The following is a 17,263-nucleotide window of genomic DNA, read 5'->3' as shown; positions in this document are numbered from 1 at the left end:
AAGGGAAGAAGCTTGAAGTATACTTACATTCTTGTTTAAATGTGAAATACTCTGTTAGATGTCTACATTCATGATTTCCACGAAGTAAAAACAGTGTTTTGGGGTAAAGAATTTTCAAGGCCCACAAATACAGCACACACTGAAAAAAATAAGAATAACATAAAAATAAACATTTTCCTATTATACTTAAGGGTCCCATTGCTCACACATGAGGAAGATATGAACTAATGTGCACATATGACCAAAAGTCCCCAAAAGGCTAGGCCTTATTGAGGATATTAAAAATTAAACAGAAAATATTAGTACAAAGCCATGGTTTATATGCATACACTGATTTTCTATGCACCACAAGAAAACAAGGTCTATTGGAAGAAGTCTGAATGAAGATATACTCAAAATATACTGGTGTACAAGTATGAAAAGAAACGTGATTAGCAATTAATGAATAAAGACACCTCTCTTTATAAAACAAATTTAAAAAACCCCCAGTAACAGAAACAGGAGAGGGTGCCTGGGTGGCTAAGTGGGTTAAGCCTTTGCCTTCAGCTCAGGTCACTGTCTCAGGTACCTGTGATCAAGGCCCACATCTTGCTCTCTGCTCAGCAGGGAGCCAGCTTCCTCCTGTCTCTCTGCCTGCCTCTCTGCCTACTTGTGATCTCTCTCTCTGTCAAATAAATAAATAACTGTTTAAAAAAAAAAAAAGAAACAGGAGAATTGGGAAGGAAAGGTAAGACAAAATTTGGAAGTAAACAATGCCACCAGGCTCAGGCTGACTGATTTCTTCTTCTTCTTCTTCTTCTTTTTTTTTAAGATTTTATTTTTTAAGTAATCTCTACACCCACTGTTTGGCTTGAACTTACAACCTTGAGATCAAGAGTGACATGCTGCACAACTGAGCCAGCCAGGTGCTCAGCGTCTATTATGTTCTCTCCTTCACTAGCCTTCTTCTCCCTCATCACATTGTCTTTTATTTCAGTGCCTTAGGTATATAAATCCTTAAGGGTTTTTGTTGCTGTTGTTGTTGGTGGTGGTGGTTGGTTTGTTTTTGGTTTTGGTTTGGTTTACATCCAAATATAATTAAACTGAAGGCCAGGGAATCTCACTACACATTCTGCAAGTAACTACAGGAAGAATTTCATATACCTTAAAACTCTCAAATTAATTACTTGGGTATTACTGTTTGTGTAAAAGTGAAGGTCTCCTTTGAATTCACCGGGTTTGGAATAAGTCTCCACTGACACAGTCATCCTGGAGTGTGAATGAAGATAAGCAGGATACTAGAGTACTACCATCAATTTCATTATCCTTCACCGGCATTCATCAAGAACCCACAGGGAAGAGAAAACCACTCTTTGAAAACAAGTATGCTCTTTTTTCCTCATTAAGTTTATCTTCCAAAAGTGAGGCTAAGAAGATAAGAGGACCACAAAAATATTGAGACAAGTCTGATTCTGGTTACTAAAATCTGAAACCAAAAAACATTTAAAACATTTACATTTTTATAAAGAGCTTTCCAACATAAAGGAAATATGCTGCATAATGTCCACTGAGAAAAGCTACTAGTGATTCATTTGTTGTGATACCTGTGAAGACTAATCACCTCTGTCAGCTTATATACCAATTTATTAAATGAGTAGAAATAATTACATTTGAATATACAGCTCAAGTCTTGGGGAAAATACTAATTATCAAAGCAAGTACGTATTAAGCAAGTATGTATTAAGATATTGTTTCCAACTATGTAATTATAATTGGAGTAAACAGAAATAATGGATTGACATCAAATTATATATATATATATATATATATATAGACATGCACACATATATATATATATATATATATGTCACTTCAATTAATTTTCTAATTATAATTTTCTGGTTATACTTATTAGCTACAGTTCACATGACAAATAATATTACTACTATTTCTGAACAGTTGACCAAATGGTCTACACAAATGATCCTTAAGGCATTATGATCCGTCGTCCATGGTGCACATTCCCTGTTATCCCAGTGGGTAGTATGGTAGCTTGATGAGTCTCTGACTGTTACACATCTGGTTTTCAGGGTACATTGACATGCTTTCACAAAAGGAGTGTTACTCAAACTCGTCTCGCACTTCAGAGAAGATATTTATAAATGATTATTAAGGTCAATGAGAAAACTATTCCCAATTTAAACTTTACAAAGTTGTACCTTAATACTAAAGAAATACACACACACATATTTCCATACTGGTTGTTAACTTTGGATGTCTAGTTTGGAATAAGATGAGAATGTAAAGTCTTTTAAAAATTATATTTATTGGGGTGCCTGGGTGGCTTAGTAGGTTAAAGCTTCTGCCATCGGCTCAGGTCATGATCCCAGGGTCATGGGATCGAGTCCCGCATCTGGCTCTCTGCTCAGCAGGGAGCCTGCTTCCTCCTCTCTCTCTGCCTGCCTCTCTGACTACTTGTGATCTCTATCAAATAAATAAATAAAATCTTTTTAAAAATTATATTTATTTATTAAAATTGCTACATCTAATATTTTTTGTTTTTATATTGAGAAAGAGTATATGTTTTGGCCATACTGTATCTGCTTTTAAAAAAGTTTTTCTTGTTGTTGTTTTTATTAGTCTAATTTACATAGGAAGAAGTGCGCATATTTTCAATATGCCTGTCAATGAGTCTGTATATGTGTATATCTCCATGAAAGGACTAGCCAAATCTACTTACACTTCAGCACCCAGAAGGCTGTGCCCCTTCCCAATCAATATCCTTTTGGAAATGTAACCACAATTCTGAATTCTTCAGATTAGTTTTGTCTGCAAGAATCTTAAGCAAAGCTATTATCTCTCCAACTAAAATCTAAAACACGATTTTCTAACCCCTGTTAAGTGCTACAGGAATCGCTTTTTAGGTCCCATATTTTCTCTCTTGCCGTCTGTTAAACACCCGGTTTTGACATTAGCACATGGCTTTATCGCCTTTAGTTTTAATTTCTGTAGCTTTTTCCTAACTGAAATCTCACAGAGTGATACAGAAATATTTTATGATATGCTTTTCATACTTCTTTACCTTTTTAATGATTCATGGCACATTTAATATCCTTGTTATTTAATGGATATAAAGCACCTAGTATATAGTGGGAGTTTAAGAAATATTAGTTCCTTTTTCCTGTAAATGAGAAGGAAGACAGGAACACCGAGAAGGACTGAGGGAAAGCAAGAAAAGAGAAAAGAAAAGGAGAAGGAAAAAGAAAGGGAGAAAGAAAACATAACTTAATTTCCAAATTCTTGGCTCAGCATACCCTCAAAATAAGAATCCTGTTTTCACATTTTATTTCCTTCTCCCCTGTGGCAAGAACAAAATATCTTCCCAAACGCTGACTAAAACCACAAATGCAGCCAATATGGAAGAAGTGGCATGGTAAATGAAAGGGCAAGAGTGGACTGGAGAGTGGAGCCCTGCCAGTCTTCACCCTCAACATCTGGTGGGCGAGTGCCGCCAAGTACAACACTGTCTTGCTGGCAACTTTCTGCCATCTAAAGTTCTAATATTCCGGGACCTGTCGATCTCAAGCGAAATCCTGATTGGGCATTATTTTTAAAAAAGGAAAGTTTCTTCTAAAAAAAAGCATCACAATCACTAAGCAATGAAACACAAATTAGTTAAAATAAGTGGTTATTTTCTTTGATGTGGTAGGAGATGGCTAATGTGAACAAAATGTCCACTGAATTAATTGGTTAAGGTGGAAGCAGAGAGGCAAGTTATGTTGGCCTTTTTGCACGGCTAGATGTCAATTCCTTGTGCTAATGACTTTCAACCAGACCTTGACGGTCTTTCCAGGGCTACTTGAAATAATTAAACAGTTACGACTTACAATTAGTTTTAAAGTATGAACAACTGAGCACCCTCTATATTTTTAATAATTTCTGTCACAGACATGGTTTCCTCCTATTTAATTTATCAATCTTCCCCAATGAAGCAGCACTAAGGATATCGTTTTGCCAAGGATACCGTTTTCTTCATTAGTTTAATTGGTTCACTGATAAGAGTAGTGCAATGATTTATTTTTGTAATTTATGCCTTTTGATGATGAGTATTCTTGAAAACTTGCATAGGGGAGTAAAGAGAGAGGCGAAAGAGGGAGGAAGTGAAAAAGCGAATAGACAGCTTCAGATATACATCAAGCAGCCTTCCAAAATAACTCTCCAAGCTGTGATACGTTCCAATCAAAAGGGATGCCTCTCAGTCACGGGACAGTTAAGTGAGGGATGTACACTGGCTGGGGAAAGATCCAAACTCCCGAAATGTCAAGCGCGGCTCCTCTCAGACATTCCCTGCCTGGTCTGACAAGCACGCCAACAGGCAGCAGACCACTAGTCCTGCACTAACAGAGACCATTGGCGGCGGGGAGACAGCCGACGATTCCTTCCTCGTGTCTGTGGCATCACTCTGTCACCTAACACGGCTTGCTGCACTGACTGCTTGTTATTCTCATGCAGAAGCACGCGATGTTGCCTGACTTGCCGTGGTTCATTTCGTCTCTGAGTTCACAGCGAATAAACACAACATCTCTTCCTGCTTAACCGAGTTTGAGGCTTGGGCTGAGACCTGTATGTAAGTAGCGCCGGAGGGGGTGCTCGCTGCTAAGCTCACAGCCCTGCAGCGTGGAGCCCCACAGACTGGCTAGGAAAAGCACGCGAGCAAGCAAACAGAAGGAAACACTGAGGCATGCCTCGTCTGCAGTTCGGGTTTTCTCTGCATTCTCAGAGGAACACACTCAGACACGGACCTCCGCAGACACTATGCTTGATCAAAGAGATTAGGTAGCCTAATGCCATCATCAGAAAGAGGATGGTATTTGGTGTGAGACAAATTATTACTCCAAACAAAATTACCTCTTTCATCACTACTCAAAAGCCCGCTTGTTTTAGTTGGGCTAACATTGTGGGGAGTGATTTCTAATCTTGGCAGAAAGAGAAGGTGGTGGGAAGGGGTGGGGCGGGGTGCAGAAAACAAACTCCATGTCCTGCCCACAGCACATTACCTACTGCCTGGAAATACTACCCGGCAGAGACTGTATGAACCTACTCTTCAAAGCTGATTTGGTAAAATTAAACATAAGTGGCTCCTCTTTGCCCAGAGGAGAGCCAAAGAATACCTGCCGGGGAGCCCTGAATTATTGAGAGGAATCAAGAACCTTTTGAAAGCTGTTAGGATAGTCCACGCCAGAAAGGGGAGCTCTGATTTTAGGAACTCTCGTAAACTGACAGTGTCTTACTCAAACAGAATACTCTGTATTCCATGCTGGACCTTCAGACTGAAGAGGTGGAGGAGAGGGCCACGTGTGCATGTTTGCACATGTGTGAGTGGATATAAAAGTGTGGATCAGTTTCTGCAACACTGATGTGTACATTTTTAGTGGCTCGCCTCGTGAATGTGGCCAAGGCATGGGATGGAGTGGGAAAAGCACAGACTTCGAAGCCCAGCACTGTCATTTACCGTGCATGCAACTCTCTCTGAGCTCTGGTTTTCACCCGCACAGAACGAAGACATTTGCACGTTCCTTGCAGAACTGTGAGGAATAAAGGAGATCATGTATCCCAGCCCAACGATAGCATTTCGGCATGCAAACAATGTCAGCTTCCTTAATCCACCATTAAGAGCCCCAAAGTATCCTCGGTAAATATATTTTATAGAAATATCTGTTCTATTTTAAACATGATGATATCACTGAGCCATCCCAAAGCCCCTCAAAGGTCACAGTCTAATCAAAATGGATCCTTTTCATGGAGGAGGCCTTCACATTTTTGTTATTTCTGTATGCGTGTGGCAAGTCCCTGGAGCTATACTCTCAGATACTTAGAGTTTAATTAAAGAGCTGTTTGTGAAGATGGGAACTCTGGAATATGCATCTCAGAACTTCCAAATGTCCTGATACATTTGCTATGTCACCAACATCGGGGTTCAATCTCTGATCCTTTGAATTCCAAAAGGTGCCCACGACACACGAAATTGCAAATTCTATAGTTCAAGTGTCTAAATAAATTGTAGACTCAAAAGAAATCTGCTGAAGAGTAAGTTAGTGATTATTGCTTCTTGAGTTCTTTAATTTAAGGAAACAGAGCTCTAAAAAGCTCCTAATTAGGGAGAGTTAAGGAAATTTCAAGTAATTTGAGGCTAGAGCATCAGAAGCCTCAACTCTCAGACTAAAATTTCAAAGGTAAAGGGGCACCTGGGTGGCTCAGTGGGTTAAGCCTCTGCCTTCGGCTCAGGTCATGATCTCAGGGTCCTGGGATCGAGCCCCGCATCGGGCTCTCTGCTCAGCAGGGAGCCTGCTTCCCCCTGTCTCTCTGCCTACTTGTGATCTCTCTCTCTCTCTGTAGCAAATAAATTTAAAAAAAAATTCAAAGGTAAATAAACACCAACCAGATTAAGAAATAATATTATCCAAAGAAGGAGCTGGTGAGACAAAGACGGGGTCCAAATGTGTCAACTGTTCCTCAAGGGACACATGATTTAGTAGTTCCTTTTTACTAGTAAACTAATAGGGAACGGTGTTATTTCTTTGATTAGATTGAGAAGATGGCAATTAAGTAGTTCAAAATCGCAAATATGCTATTAAAAAGATTTTCCAACATAGCACTCCATCGTTTGGCCAATAAAGATAATCATTCTCAACAGGATAATCTTGGGCTTTCCCTAAGAAGGTGAGCTTCAAGGAAAGTAGAATATTTATTTCGTTCACTCTTGGAACCTTACAATAGGAGAACTTTGCATGTTAAAAGAATAAGATGAATTTAAGAGTCACTCAAATAATTTTTGAAAGTATTTACGCAGATTCCACAGAGTTGTAACTTAAGAGAAGTAGTAGAAACATTTTACACCCATTTCTGTTTTCTGCTTATTGTAGTCTCTTACCAACCTGGCCGCATATTGAAAATCACCTCTGGCCATAGCAACAAGTTCTGGTCTATGGGATGCAAGGTGAAGTAATGGTACCACTTCTAAGAAATATGCATAAATGAGAAGACATGTCCTTCTCTTTTTCCTTTTCCTTCTAGCTGAATGCAACATGGGACATGATGGCTGAAGCTGGTGTAGTTGTCTTGGGTCACAAGGCAGTCTTTGGAATGAGCCCATGCATCCCATGCCTATCAGAGCAACAAGGCAGAAAGAACCTGGACCCTGGCACCATGCTGGGACATACCACATGGGCAGTCCCATCTGTGAGCTTCTACTGGAGAGAGAAATAAACTTCTATCTTGTTCAAACCACCATTTCTCAGGTCGTTATTTTCTCTTGGCAGATTCCAGTCCTAATGTGATATAAAGGTCTTAGAAAATTTCTATTCAATCGTCCTTCCCTACTAAGTTGGTCGAGTTAGCACATGAATGACATCTGGGGAATTTACTAATTTTTTCCCCTGTACTTTTCTTATTTCAGTTTCCTTCCTAGCTGGTCTCCCTCTTTTGATTTAGTCTTCCTCAGTCATGTCTGCTCTCAGAATTGTTCCACTTTCCTATACTGTAATGGCAATCATTTTCCGTACTTCTTTTATCACAAGGTTTTAATAATTCAAATCATTGAATCCTGGACGACCACCTAGTCTAGGCTTTTTTTTTTTTTTTTTTTTTTAAAGACTCTACCTATTCATTTGACAGAGAGAGAGATCACAAGTAGACAGGCAGGCAGAGAGAGAGAGAGAGAAGCAGGCTCGTCGCCGAGCAGAGAGCCCGACGCAGGGCCCGATCCCAGGACCCTGAGATCATGACCCGAGCCGAAGGCAGCGGCTCAACCCACTGAGCCACCCAGGCGCCCCCTAGTCTAGGCTTTTGATTCTATATAACTTTTTATAGTCATATTTTCCCACATAGATTTAGTTTTCTAGAGAGCAAGGCTACCCATTTCTTCAAATTCTCTATAGTGCTGATCATAGTGCATATACATTTCATGTGTTTAATAATACAGTACATGTTTACCAAATGGAAGAAATATCAAAGATTTACTTTCTCCTTTTGTTTTTATATACCGAAACCATCCCTCCTTCCCTCATCATCATGAGTAATTAAGAAGTGTATGGTTCTCAAATACACAAAGGCTTAATATTTGGTGAAACTATTAAATATATTTTAATATATATAGCCAATGACTATAGCTTCTCTCTCTATGTATATAGACTCAATTACTGAAGGTAAATTGAACAACCAAAAATATAAAATTGGTATGATAGTTTTAAAAACAAAAGCTGTTTAAGAGAGGTATGTTCTTCAACATAAAATATTCCTATAGTAAATAAAATATTATGATGAAAATTTAAAAACCTAGTCTCTTTTTTACATGATTATTATGAATATATGATGTTGGTGTGAGACTTTTATAAAGTTGATTTCTCTCTTAATTAAGAATATATGGAGGGCACATACTGCATGGAGCACTGGATGTGGTACATAAACAATGAATTCTAGAACACTGAAAACAATTTAAAAAAATAAATAATTTAAAAAAGAATATTTTTTTCCTTTTAAATGCTTTTTTTTCTGAGAGTGCATATAATAATGTCAGGTACTATAGCATGAGCTCTGCTTCTTTAACAATCATTCTTATTCAAATCATTTCTTTTTTTTTTTAAGATTTATTTATTAAAGAGAGAGAGACACAGAGAGCGCATGCATGTACACAAGTGGGGAGTGGAGGGTGGAGCAGAGGGAGAAAGAGAATCCTCAAGCAAGCTCCCTGTACAGAGCCTGATGCAGGCCTTCATCCCGGAACCCTGAGATCATGGCCCGAGCTGAAATCTAGAGTCAGAAACCCAACCAACTGAACCACCCAGGCATCCCATCCAATCATTTCTTTCAATAAATATCTAATGAACCCTTTCTATGTTTGAGATACCATGGTAAGCACCAGGAAAAACAAACAAGTGAATAAAGTGAGATCTTTGCCTTTATTTTGAATGTAATTTCTATTTACCTGAAGCAGATGCAGGTGGGAGGTTGAGGAAGAACCTCTACTTAAAAATTATCTGTTTTGTTTTAATTAATGAGTTTGACAAATTACCCTAGTTAGATGACAGATGCCAAAAAGGACAAAATATAGCAGCTGTAAGTGTACTCATACATACTCACATACAAAAACATGGACACAGACATAGACACACATGTACATGGTTATCAAATTACAAAGATAAGTTATTGTCTCACAATTATAAGGTATAATCATACAAACACATTCCTGCTTATTTAATAAACGTAGTTTAGTTCTGTCAATAGGAAAAAGTATTATCTAATGTAAAATATGATGCAATTTTTGCAAAGTTGCAAATATAGAAAAGGTATAAAAGGCAAAGTCTTAATAATAGCCATTTCCTTGGGATCTCTATGCATTAAAAAGCATATGGGAATCAACCGAATATAGAATACATAGCATCTCAATAACTGAGTGTATTAAATTTCTATTATAGACTAGGAATTTCCTTAAGACAATAACATTTACCTCCTGTGGTTTGCCAAGATATTGTTGATTCATTCCCAAATAGCTAAGAAATGATACAGACTTACTTCGATACTGAAGTACCCTCTGTCAACATAGTCCCCTAAGAAGAGGTAGCGAGTGTTGGCAGGAGATCCCCCCACTTCAAAAAGCTTCATCAAGTCAAAGAATTGTCCATGGATGTCCCCACAAACTGAAAGAAACAAAGAAAATTCATTTTATGGTCACATTATGATTCTCAATTAGATTTAAAAATTACAAAATCTTAAAGAGGCAGAAGGAATGTAGAGTTCATCTTAGCTGAAACACTCTTTTGCAAAATAGGATAAGGGAGACAGAGATTTCAATGTTAATTAATGGCAGACCTGGCCATAGGATCCAAATCCACCAATTCACAGATTAACTGTGAAAGTAAATATAATAATAATAATGAATAGTATTGCTGCATTCGATAACGCATCACCATACCCCGTCCTAAGAAATTTATGCATAATTTCTGATTTAATACCACAAGGTCATGGGATGAATTTTCCCTTTGCAGAGAAGAGATAAGGCAAAGAGAGGTTCAGAAATTTGGAATTATCTCTATATAACTGAGGTCTGAATAAATACTACATTTTATTACCTCCTGGAGAAAAAGAAAGTTAATATGTATCATAAAAACTGTATTTCATTGACTCTAAAATGCCATCAATTATAAAACAAATCATTAGTTTATGTACCACCAAGAAAAAAAAACCCTCCAATTTAAATTTAAATGATAAAAGAACATTTTTATAAGATGTACTCTAATATCAGATGTTAAAATGACCAAAAAAATCATCATTTTAAAATTAAGTCATCATTTTTTTAAATTAAAAAAAAATCAAAACTTGTAAAGTACCAAATATCAGTGGGAAATAGTATTTCCTAACTTTCTCACCTTCTCTTTTAAAACCAAAATTCTTGAGAGAATGACATAGCCTCTCTTTTTAGAAACCACTTATTCAGTACTTAACATTTCCTTTACTACTTTCAAAGCCTTAAGTATATATATATATATATACTTATATACAAAGCCTTAAGTATATATATATATATATATATATATATATATATATAATCTCCATTATACAGATGAGGAAATGGTGTAGCTAAGACAGGTTATGGGGCTAAGCAAGATCACTCTTCTCTATGGATGATCCAGGATTTAAATTCAGATTTACCTAATTCAAAGCTTTTGCTGCCAACCATCATTTATAATATCTTTGCTATTTTATATGTTTTACCTATGTATATGTATTTAATATTTTAAAATAATTTTATGTTTAAATGATGAACATGATATGGTTTTTTCTTGAACACTAAGAGGTTCATGGAATGAATATATCAACAAATAGGAGGCTAAAGCGTGCCATCTTAACCCATTCTATTCTGCAATCAATTTAAGATAAAACCATTTTAGTCCACCTCCATCTCCTTCCCCTTCTCCTCCTCTTGTTCGCTAGATGTGGGTCTTCGATATCTTAAATAATCCAAGTTTCTTTCTTCCTTGGATTTCCACAGGTTGACGCCTTTTCACCCACCAGTCACAGGTCAGAGGGTTCTTTCTTGAGCACTCTTTGTAAAGGAGTTGCCTCTCTCCAAAATCATTCCTCATCCCATTAATTTACTTTCTTCAAAATCCTTAACACTATCAGGAATTGTCTAGCTTATTAATTTGCATGCCATTTCTTCCCTGATCTTTCCCATTGAAATATAACCTCTGTGAGGTTGTATAACTGGTCAGTCTTGGTTGCTGTATCCCCAATACTAAGAACACCACCTCCCAACCAATAGGTTCATGAAAAATCTGTGCTACCTGAGGATTCTTCTGCGGGCCCTGCACTCTGCTTAATTTGGAAAACCGTTAACTAAGAAGTCAGGGATTTTGAGATGCCTTTGGGATTGATAGAGTTGGATGACAAGTCTGTAGGGCGTGCTCTGGTGCAAGCCAAAAGCCTTCAACTTGTCTGAGATGCTTGTTTTAAGCCTTTGAGTCACAACTTCCCACACTGTCTGCAGCAAGACTGGGTCAGAAGGTGGGACCTCCAAGCATCCGAGGGTGGTTCCCTTGCCTGGTTCTACACCAGAAACACAGGGGGAAGGATTGGAAACTAGATCCCTGGACTTTGAACTGGAATCTCCAGAGATGCAGATTTACAACCAGCTCTTCGATAAGTCTTATCTAGTCAGTAAGACTAAACAGACCTGCAGTTTTCAGCCTCTGTGGGCCCACCGCAGTCCCCATCCTGCAAGCTTGTGTGGTTCTCTCCGCTCATAGGGATTGTATGTGCAGGAGACACACGTTTGAAAGGCAACTTCTTTCAAAGTTAATTCCAGGTTGGTGTGAAAGTAGGAGTTCCTATTTGTGAAAGGATAATATTGAAGGGATTGTTTAATCAAATCTAGGAGAAAGAGATGAAGCTAAGAAAACTGATAACAAAGAACAAAACTACTTCTTTAGGCTTTTGAATGTAGCTATTGCTTATGCCTTGTGCACTTCGGTTTTAAGATAAATGATTTATCCCAAATAGCTGGGAACATTCACTATTTTGATACCAAACTTCAGGATGAAAGAGATTGCCACACCCAAGAGGATAGTGGGTGGGGACCATGGCACCACACAGAGGGAAAGTTACCTCTTTGTGATGGTAAGTGAGAGGTATAGCCAGGTAGCTTTCCCTCTCTCTGTTGCTGTGGCTCCCACCTTCCAACCTCTTGCGCATATCTGAGCAGTATAAAATGCAAGCGAACAAGGCAAGCTGTCTTCTTATTTGCTCAGTCTCCAATTCTCAACCAGGCTAGGTCCTTTCATCTTCAAAATCATTTGGTTTTAACAGCACTGCCAAACAACCAGGCTTTGACAATTCTGTTAAACCTTCAAGGCAAGCTCTTTCTTCAGCGACATAGCCCTGTTTCCCATATTTCCCTAGCTCTCATTATTTGCTTCTCATCCCCAACTGAACATTGCTATTGGATGGATTACTCAACTAAGGGCCGGCACTGAAAGGCCTGTCAGATTGAAAAGGCTCCAAAACTAAAGAAACAATACTGTTAATAAAAGCATTCCCACTTTCTATGAAAATATCCTTACACTTGGCTAAACATTTCCCCAAAAATATATATTATGTCTTCAGTAGATTATTAGGAGAATTGTACATATTTCCACCAGAAATGTAGAGAGTTATGGCACTAATAAGATGAACATATCAAAGATAATGAAATAAAACATAAGGATTTGTTTTTCTGGACCACCGATACCTATATCCATGAGTAACCTGTGTGCCACAACCTGATAGTTATTTTCCTTATGAGCTGTGGTCCTACTTTTGTTTTTATACTGGAGAAGTAAGAACTCCATTAGTTTTTATACCTCTCAGTAATACTAAGCAGTTCAGTCTGTTTGGTGAGAAGGTGTCATTATTTTCTTGGTTCTTTCCCTAAGTGGGCTGACTAAGTGAGTTTGAATGCGGCTATTCTAATATTCTCAGTACAACAAAATGGTACAAGAGTGACCAACATCCTGTCATGCTACCATATTTATTACTTTTTTCTCTTCTGCTATCAGAAAATACACAGATTATGCCAAAAACAATCACATGCTAAGTAATACCTAAATGAACAATTACTTTTAAGTAACTGCCTTTTAATATTGCTTCCCTGCCCACAATGATTCTCAGTCCACCACACATAAAACTTCATTGGAAATGATTCTCACACATGAGTGGTACCAACTTCTGATCTAAATCTCCTGAAGGAGAGTACGGAATTTTGAAGTGGGAAACTGAAAAAAAAAAAAAAAAAAAAAAAAATACAGAAAGGATATGTCTTTATTTCTTAAGGAAAGGAATAGCTTTTATTTCTAATATCATTACTGGATTAGTTATTAAGCTTTAGAATCACAGCCTCAGAGGGAGGTTCAAGTACATATAAACATAAATATCAATGTGTGTCTGTGTGTGTTATGTGTGTGTGTATGTACATGTGTAAAACCACCCACCACAAAGGAGGAATCATTTGGAGATTAGTGGTCAGCGTAGCAGTTAGGAAGTCATTAAAGAAGTTCAAGACTTTGCTCACTGTATATTACAGCAAAGTAGTGCTAAAGTGAAAGAAGAATAAACAGCTTGGGCAGTAACAAGGGACTCTTTGTAGTCAGCCGGATATGTTCTTGTAATCTACAAACTGGACAATGAGTCAGTCACAGCGCAAGTCTAAGAGTTCCTAAAACCAGCACACTGCTAAGGAGAAGAGATAATGGCCAGCATATGGAGGACAAACAGGCTCTTGAGAAAATAATCTCAGGCAGAGGAAGGACAAGCTGGAAAGATAATCACAATCATGACCAAGCCCCTGCCTTGCATCTCCCAACTAGAGACAAGCTGGTAACTCTATTTAAAAGAGATGAGTGTTCAGTACAAGAACCACATGCATATTAATCATACAATTAGGTATGCATGTCATAATTAATTTAGTGAATCAGCAAATAAGTATGGCCATATTATAATTTAATTATTTTTCCAAAGAATTCCATTGTTTCTAAGTTCACATTGGCAATTAAATTACGACATTAACAAATGTAAACAAAAAATAAATAAATAATGTAAATAGCAGACAGTACTGAATATAGAAGGATGAGGGCCCACTGTAACTGCTATACAGTTGATAGTCTGAAAAGGACTTTGACAAAAACTATCACCCTGAATAGGAGTCATATTAACAAATATAATATAAAACATATACTTTCATGTAAAACTACTTAAAATAGTTTTGAATTAGTGCTAACACTCACACATTTGGTCCTGTTTTCTTGCTTACACACACAAAAAAATAAAAAACATCATTAGGTCAATTTCCTACTAACACTAAGCAAAACCTCTATAATGTCATAGCATTCTAGGTTAAAGAAAGCTTAACAAATTAGAAGGCTTGTAGACAGAGCAGTGAGTTGCTAAAGACAGACAAACAGATCAAACAAAATAAAACAAAACTTCAAACGATAAATTACAGGGGAAAAGTAGATTTTTAATGGACCAGCATTTCAAAATGGCATCGATACCATGATTTAGAAGTCAAGTGCTTTGGATTCTTGAGTCGCTATTTTTCTATAAAGACCTTTTAGCTTCTCCAAAATGCTGGCTTTTATCATCTTGGAAGACCTGCATGAAGTAGAATATACAAGTTTTTCTAGTTCATACTGAACTAACAGTTTGTAATTTTTCTTTTAGAAAAGATGTTACTGAATCGCCCAGCGATTTTCACCATTAGATTTCCACTGTCCTTTTTGCTTCATTGACCTCAACCCAGTATTTTTTTCTGTAAGAGCCACATTCTCCCAAGACAATAACATTTCTAATGTTAAAGAACTAACATGCTGAATTCTCAGCATGAGGGGATTAATCTTTGAAACTTATTGGCTTGATTTTTGAATCTTCTGTCAGCTACAACTTATTCTTTTCCAAAATTTATAATTTTGCAGAGAAAGGTCTTACTTGTAGAGATTGCGCTCTAGGTTAAAGACAGTGGATACCACTAGTACATATTTGCTTCCTCCTGCTGATAATCCAGCTTTAGGTAAACCTTCCTGAATGGTAAATTCCAGTACAAATCAGCCGGCATGAATATGTGTAGTTTATTAGCAGAATGTTAAACTTCTGAAATCGGCAATTAATGAGATAAAAGTGAGTTTTATTATGGCATTCACTTACTTCTAAAAATCTGCAACTGTAAAATAAACTAACCAAGAAAAAATAAGGGAGTCTAATCCACTAAAGATGTGTACTTCAATATAATTAATATTTTCCACATTGCAAATATTATATGTCAAATGTTTAACAAGCCTTGGGTATTTTATAAAACACAAAATATGAATTCTTAACCAGGTCACTCTGGTTTTGATAGTACAAAACAGTAATGAAAAATCTCCAAATCAATATTTGCTAAATACTGAATTTCAATAATTTTTTTTTTTAAGATTTTATTTATTTATTTGAGAGAGAACAAGCAGAGGGAATAGGCAGAGGGAGAGGGAGAAGCAGGCTCCCTGCTGAGCAGGGAGCTCAACCAACATGGGGCTTGATCCCAGGACCTTGAGATCATGACCTGAGCCTAAGACAGACACTTATCCGTCTGAGCCACCCAGGCACCCCATGAAATTTCAATAATTTTAAAAGAAAAAAAAAAAAAGCTATGAAATTACAGAACAATGATAGCATCACTGCAGATTAGTAGCAATGATTTCAAACACTTTATATTTATGATGCTGTTCTATGAAGATAAATAAACTCCCTGTTCGCCAGTGACAATGAGAAATATAACAGGACAACTGAAAAAAAAAAAAGGAAAATATATTATGGATTCTAATAGTAACAGTACAGTACTAAACCCCCTAAATCCCCAAATCTCAGTTGATAATGATAATCCGATGGAAAGAAACTAGAATAGTCAACATTTTTAAACTATGTTATAGAAGAACCAAACAATATGTTTGGTTGTACTATGGGTACAACACCATAATATATGTATACAGTGTATTCCAATCAATAGAAAAATAAATTACTGAAATTTATGCGGTTTTTGGTCCTAAAAATGAGTGTTCTCACCATCAAAATTATTGTTTGATTTTTTTTCCTTCCTGGGTTGAATGCTTTACAAGATTTTGTTTACTGTAAGAATTTAATTTATTAAACAGGAATGTATTTATTTTAACTATTATCACTATTTTTCCACTTCAGCATCAATCCAGCTTATAACAAAATGCATAATTATTATTATATAACTCATGGTCATGACTGTGATACTAATGACTAATAGCAATTATAAGTATGTATAGTACTTACAGGATTATTTAATTAAATTTGGTCATCACTCTGTTCATGTGTCCAAGTTTGGTCAGATCTGGAAACTATTGGTTGGTTCTGTGATACATGGATTTATTTATATTATGTAGTTCACCAAGCCCTTGATTGTCATCTGCAATCAAGAGTACTGGATGAACACTATTTGTTGATGTGACTTCAGTCAAATATAAATAAATTTGATGATTTACATACTTAGAAATACTATTAGTAAATGAATGATTGTTCTCTTCAGTTTTTGAAATACTGACCCCAGATTTCAGAACCCAGTGAACTCCTTCCAGGCCTGAAACATAGGCTTTCATTACTATAACCAGATCTGGGGGTTAGAGATCTATGCCTTAGTAGTGTTCCCATCTGTGTATTTCTGGAGGTTTTTGTTTTGTTGTTGTTGTTGTTGTTTTAACTATTTGGTTGCTGTGGTCACAGTACTCTTTTAGATGTGGTATTTCATCCATGAGAAGAGGCAGCAGAGTGCAATGGTTAAGTACACAGACGCGAAGCTAGACTGCCTGGTTGTGTAATTGCTTCTTGTTAGTTTTTTGGTTTGTATGCGTATTCGTCCTGATGGACCGCAGTGGATGAACTACGGCTATCTTAGTTAATTATCATCTTCAGCTTTACTACCTATTGAATATGTAGATTCTTCCAATTTGCTTTTCTAACCTTCCCCTTTCCATATACATTCACACTCTACTCTTGTTTAAACTGCTTTTCCTTAGGCTTTCACCATTTTGTTTTGTAAAAACACGACATCCGTCTGACTAGGACAAGCTACTTAATCTTTCTAAGAGGCCTCAGATGCCTCATTCTGTAGGAGGTTTCACATGAGACCTTACTCGATATGTTTTCTTTAATTAAATAAAATAATATAAGGGAGAAAAAAAGCTTAGCAGGCTGGGGT

The 17,263-nt window shown here is 36.9% G+C and overlaps 1 protein-coding gene across 5 annotated transcripts in view; it reads right to left on the bottom strand.

Annotated features, from left to right (window-relative positions):
* PPP3CA (protein phosphatase 3 catalytic subunit alpha) overlaps positions 1–17,263 on the bottom strand; it is a 322,846-nt gene that overhangs the window by 72,091 nt on the left and 233,492 nt on the right. For all 5 annotated transcript variants that reach the window (XM_045992725.1, XM_045992700.1, XM_045992690.1 and 2 more), the window contains 2 exons: positions 9,550–9,674; positions 28–139 (listed from right to left, as the gene is read on the bottom strand). In XM_045992725.1, coding sequence (XP_045848681.1) covers positions 28–139; positions 9,550–9,674 — 237 coding nt within the window. The remainder of the gene's footprint in view (positions 1–27; positions 140–9,549; positions 9,675–17,263) is intronic.

The sequence above is a fragment of the Meles meles genome, chromosome 2, assembly GCF_922984935.1.
Source record: "Meles meles chromosome 2, mMelMel3.1 paternal haplotype, whole genome shotgun sequence".
Classification (NCBI taxonomy): Eukaryota; Metazoa; Chordata; class Mammalia; order Carnivora; family Mustelidae; genus Meles; species Meles meles.
The sequence above is the reverse complement of the archived record's forward strand: the minus strand, read 5'-3'. Positions and strand labels throughout refer to the sequence as shown.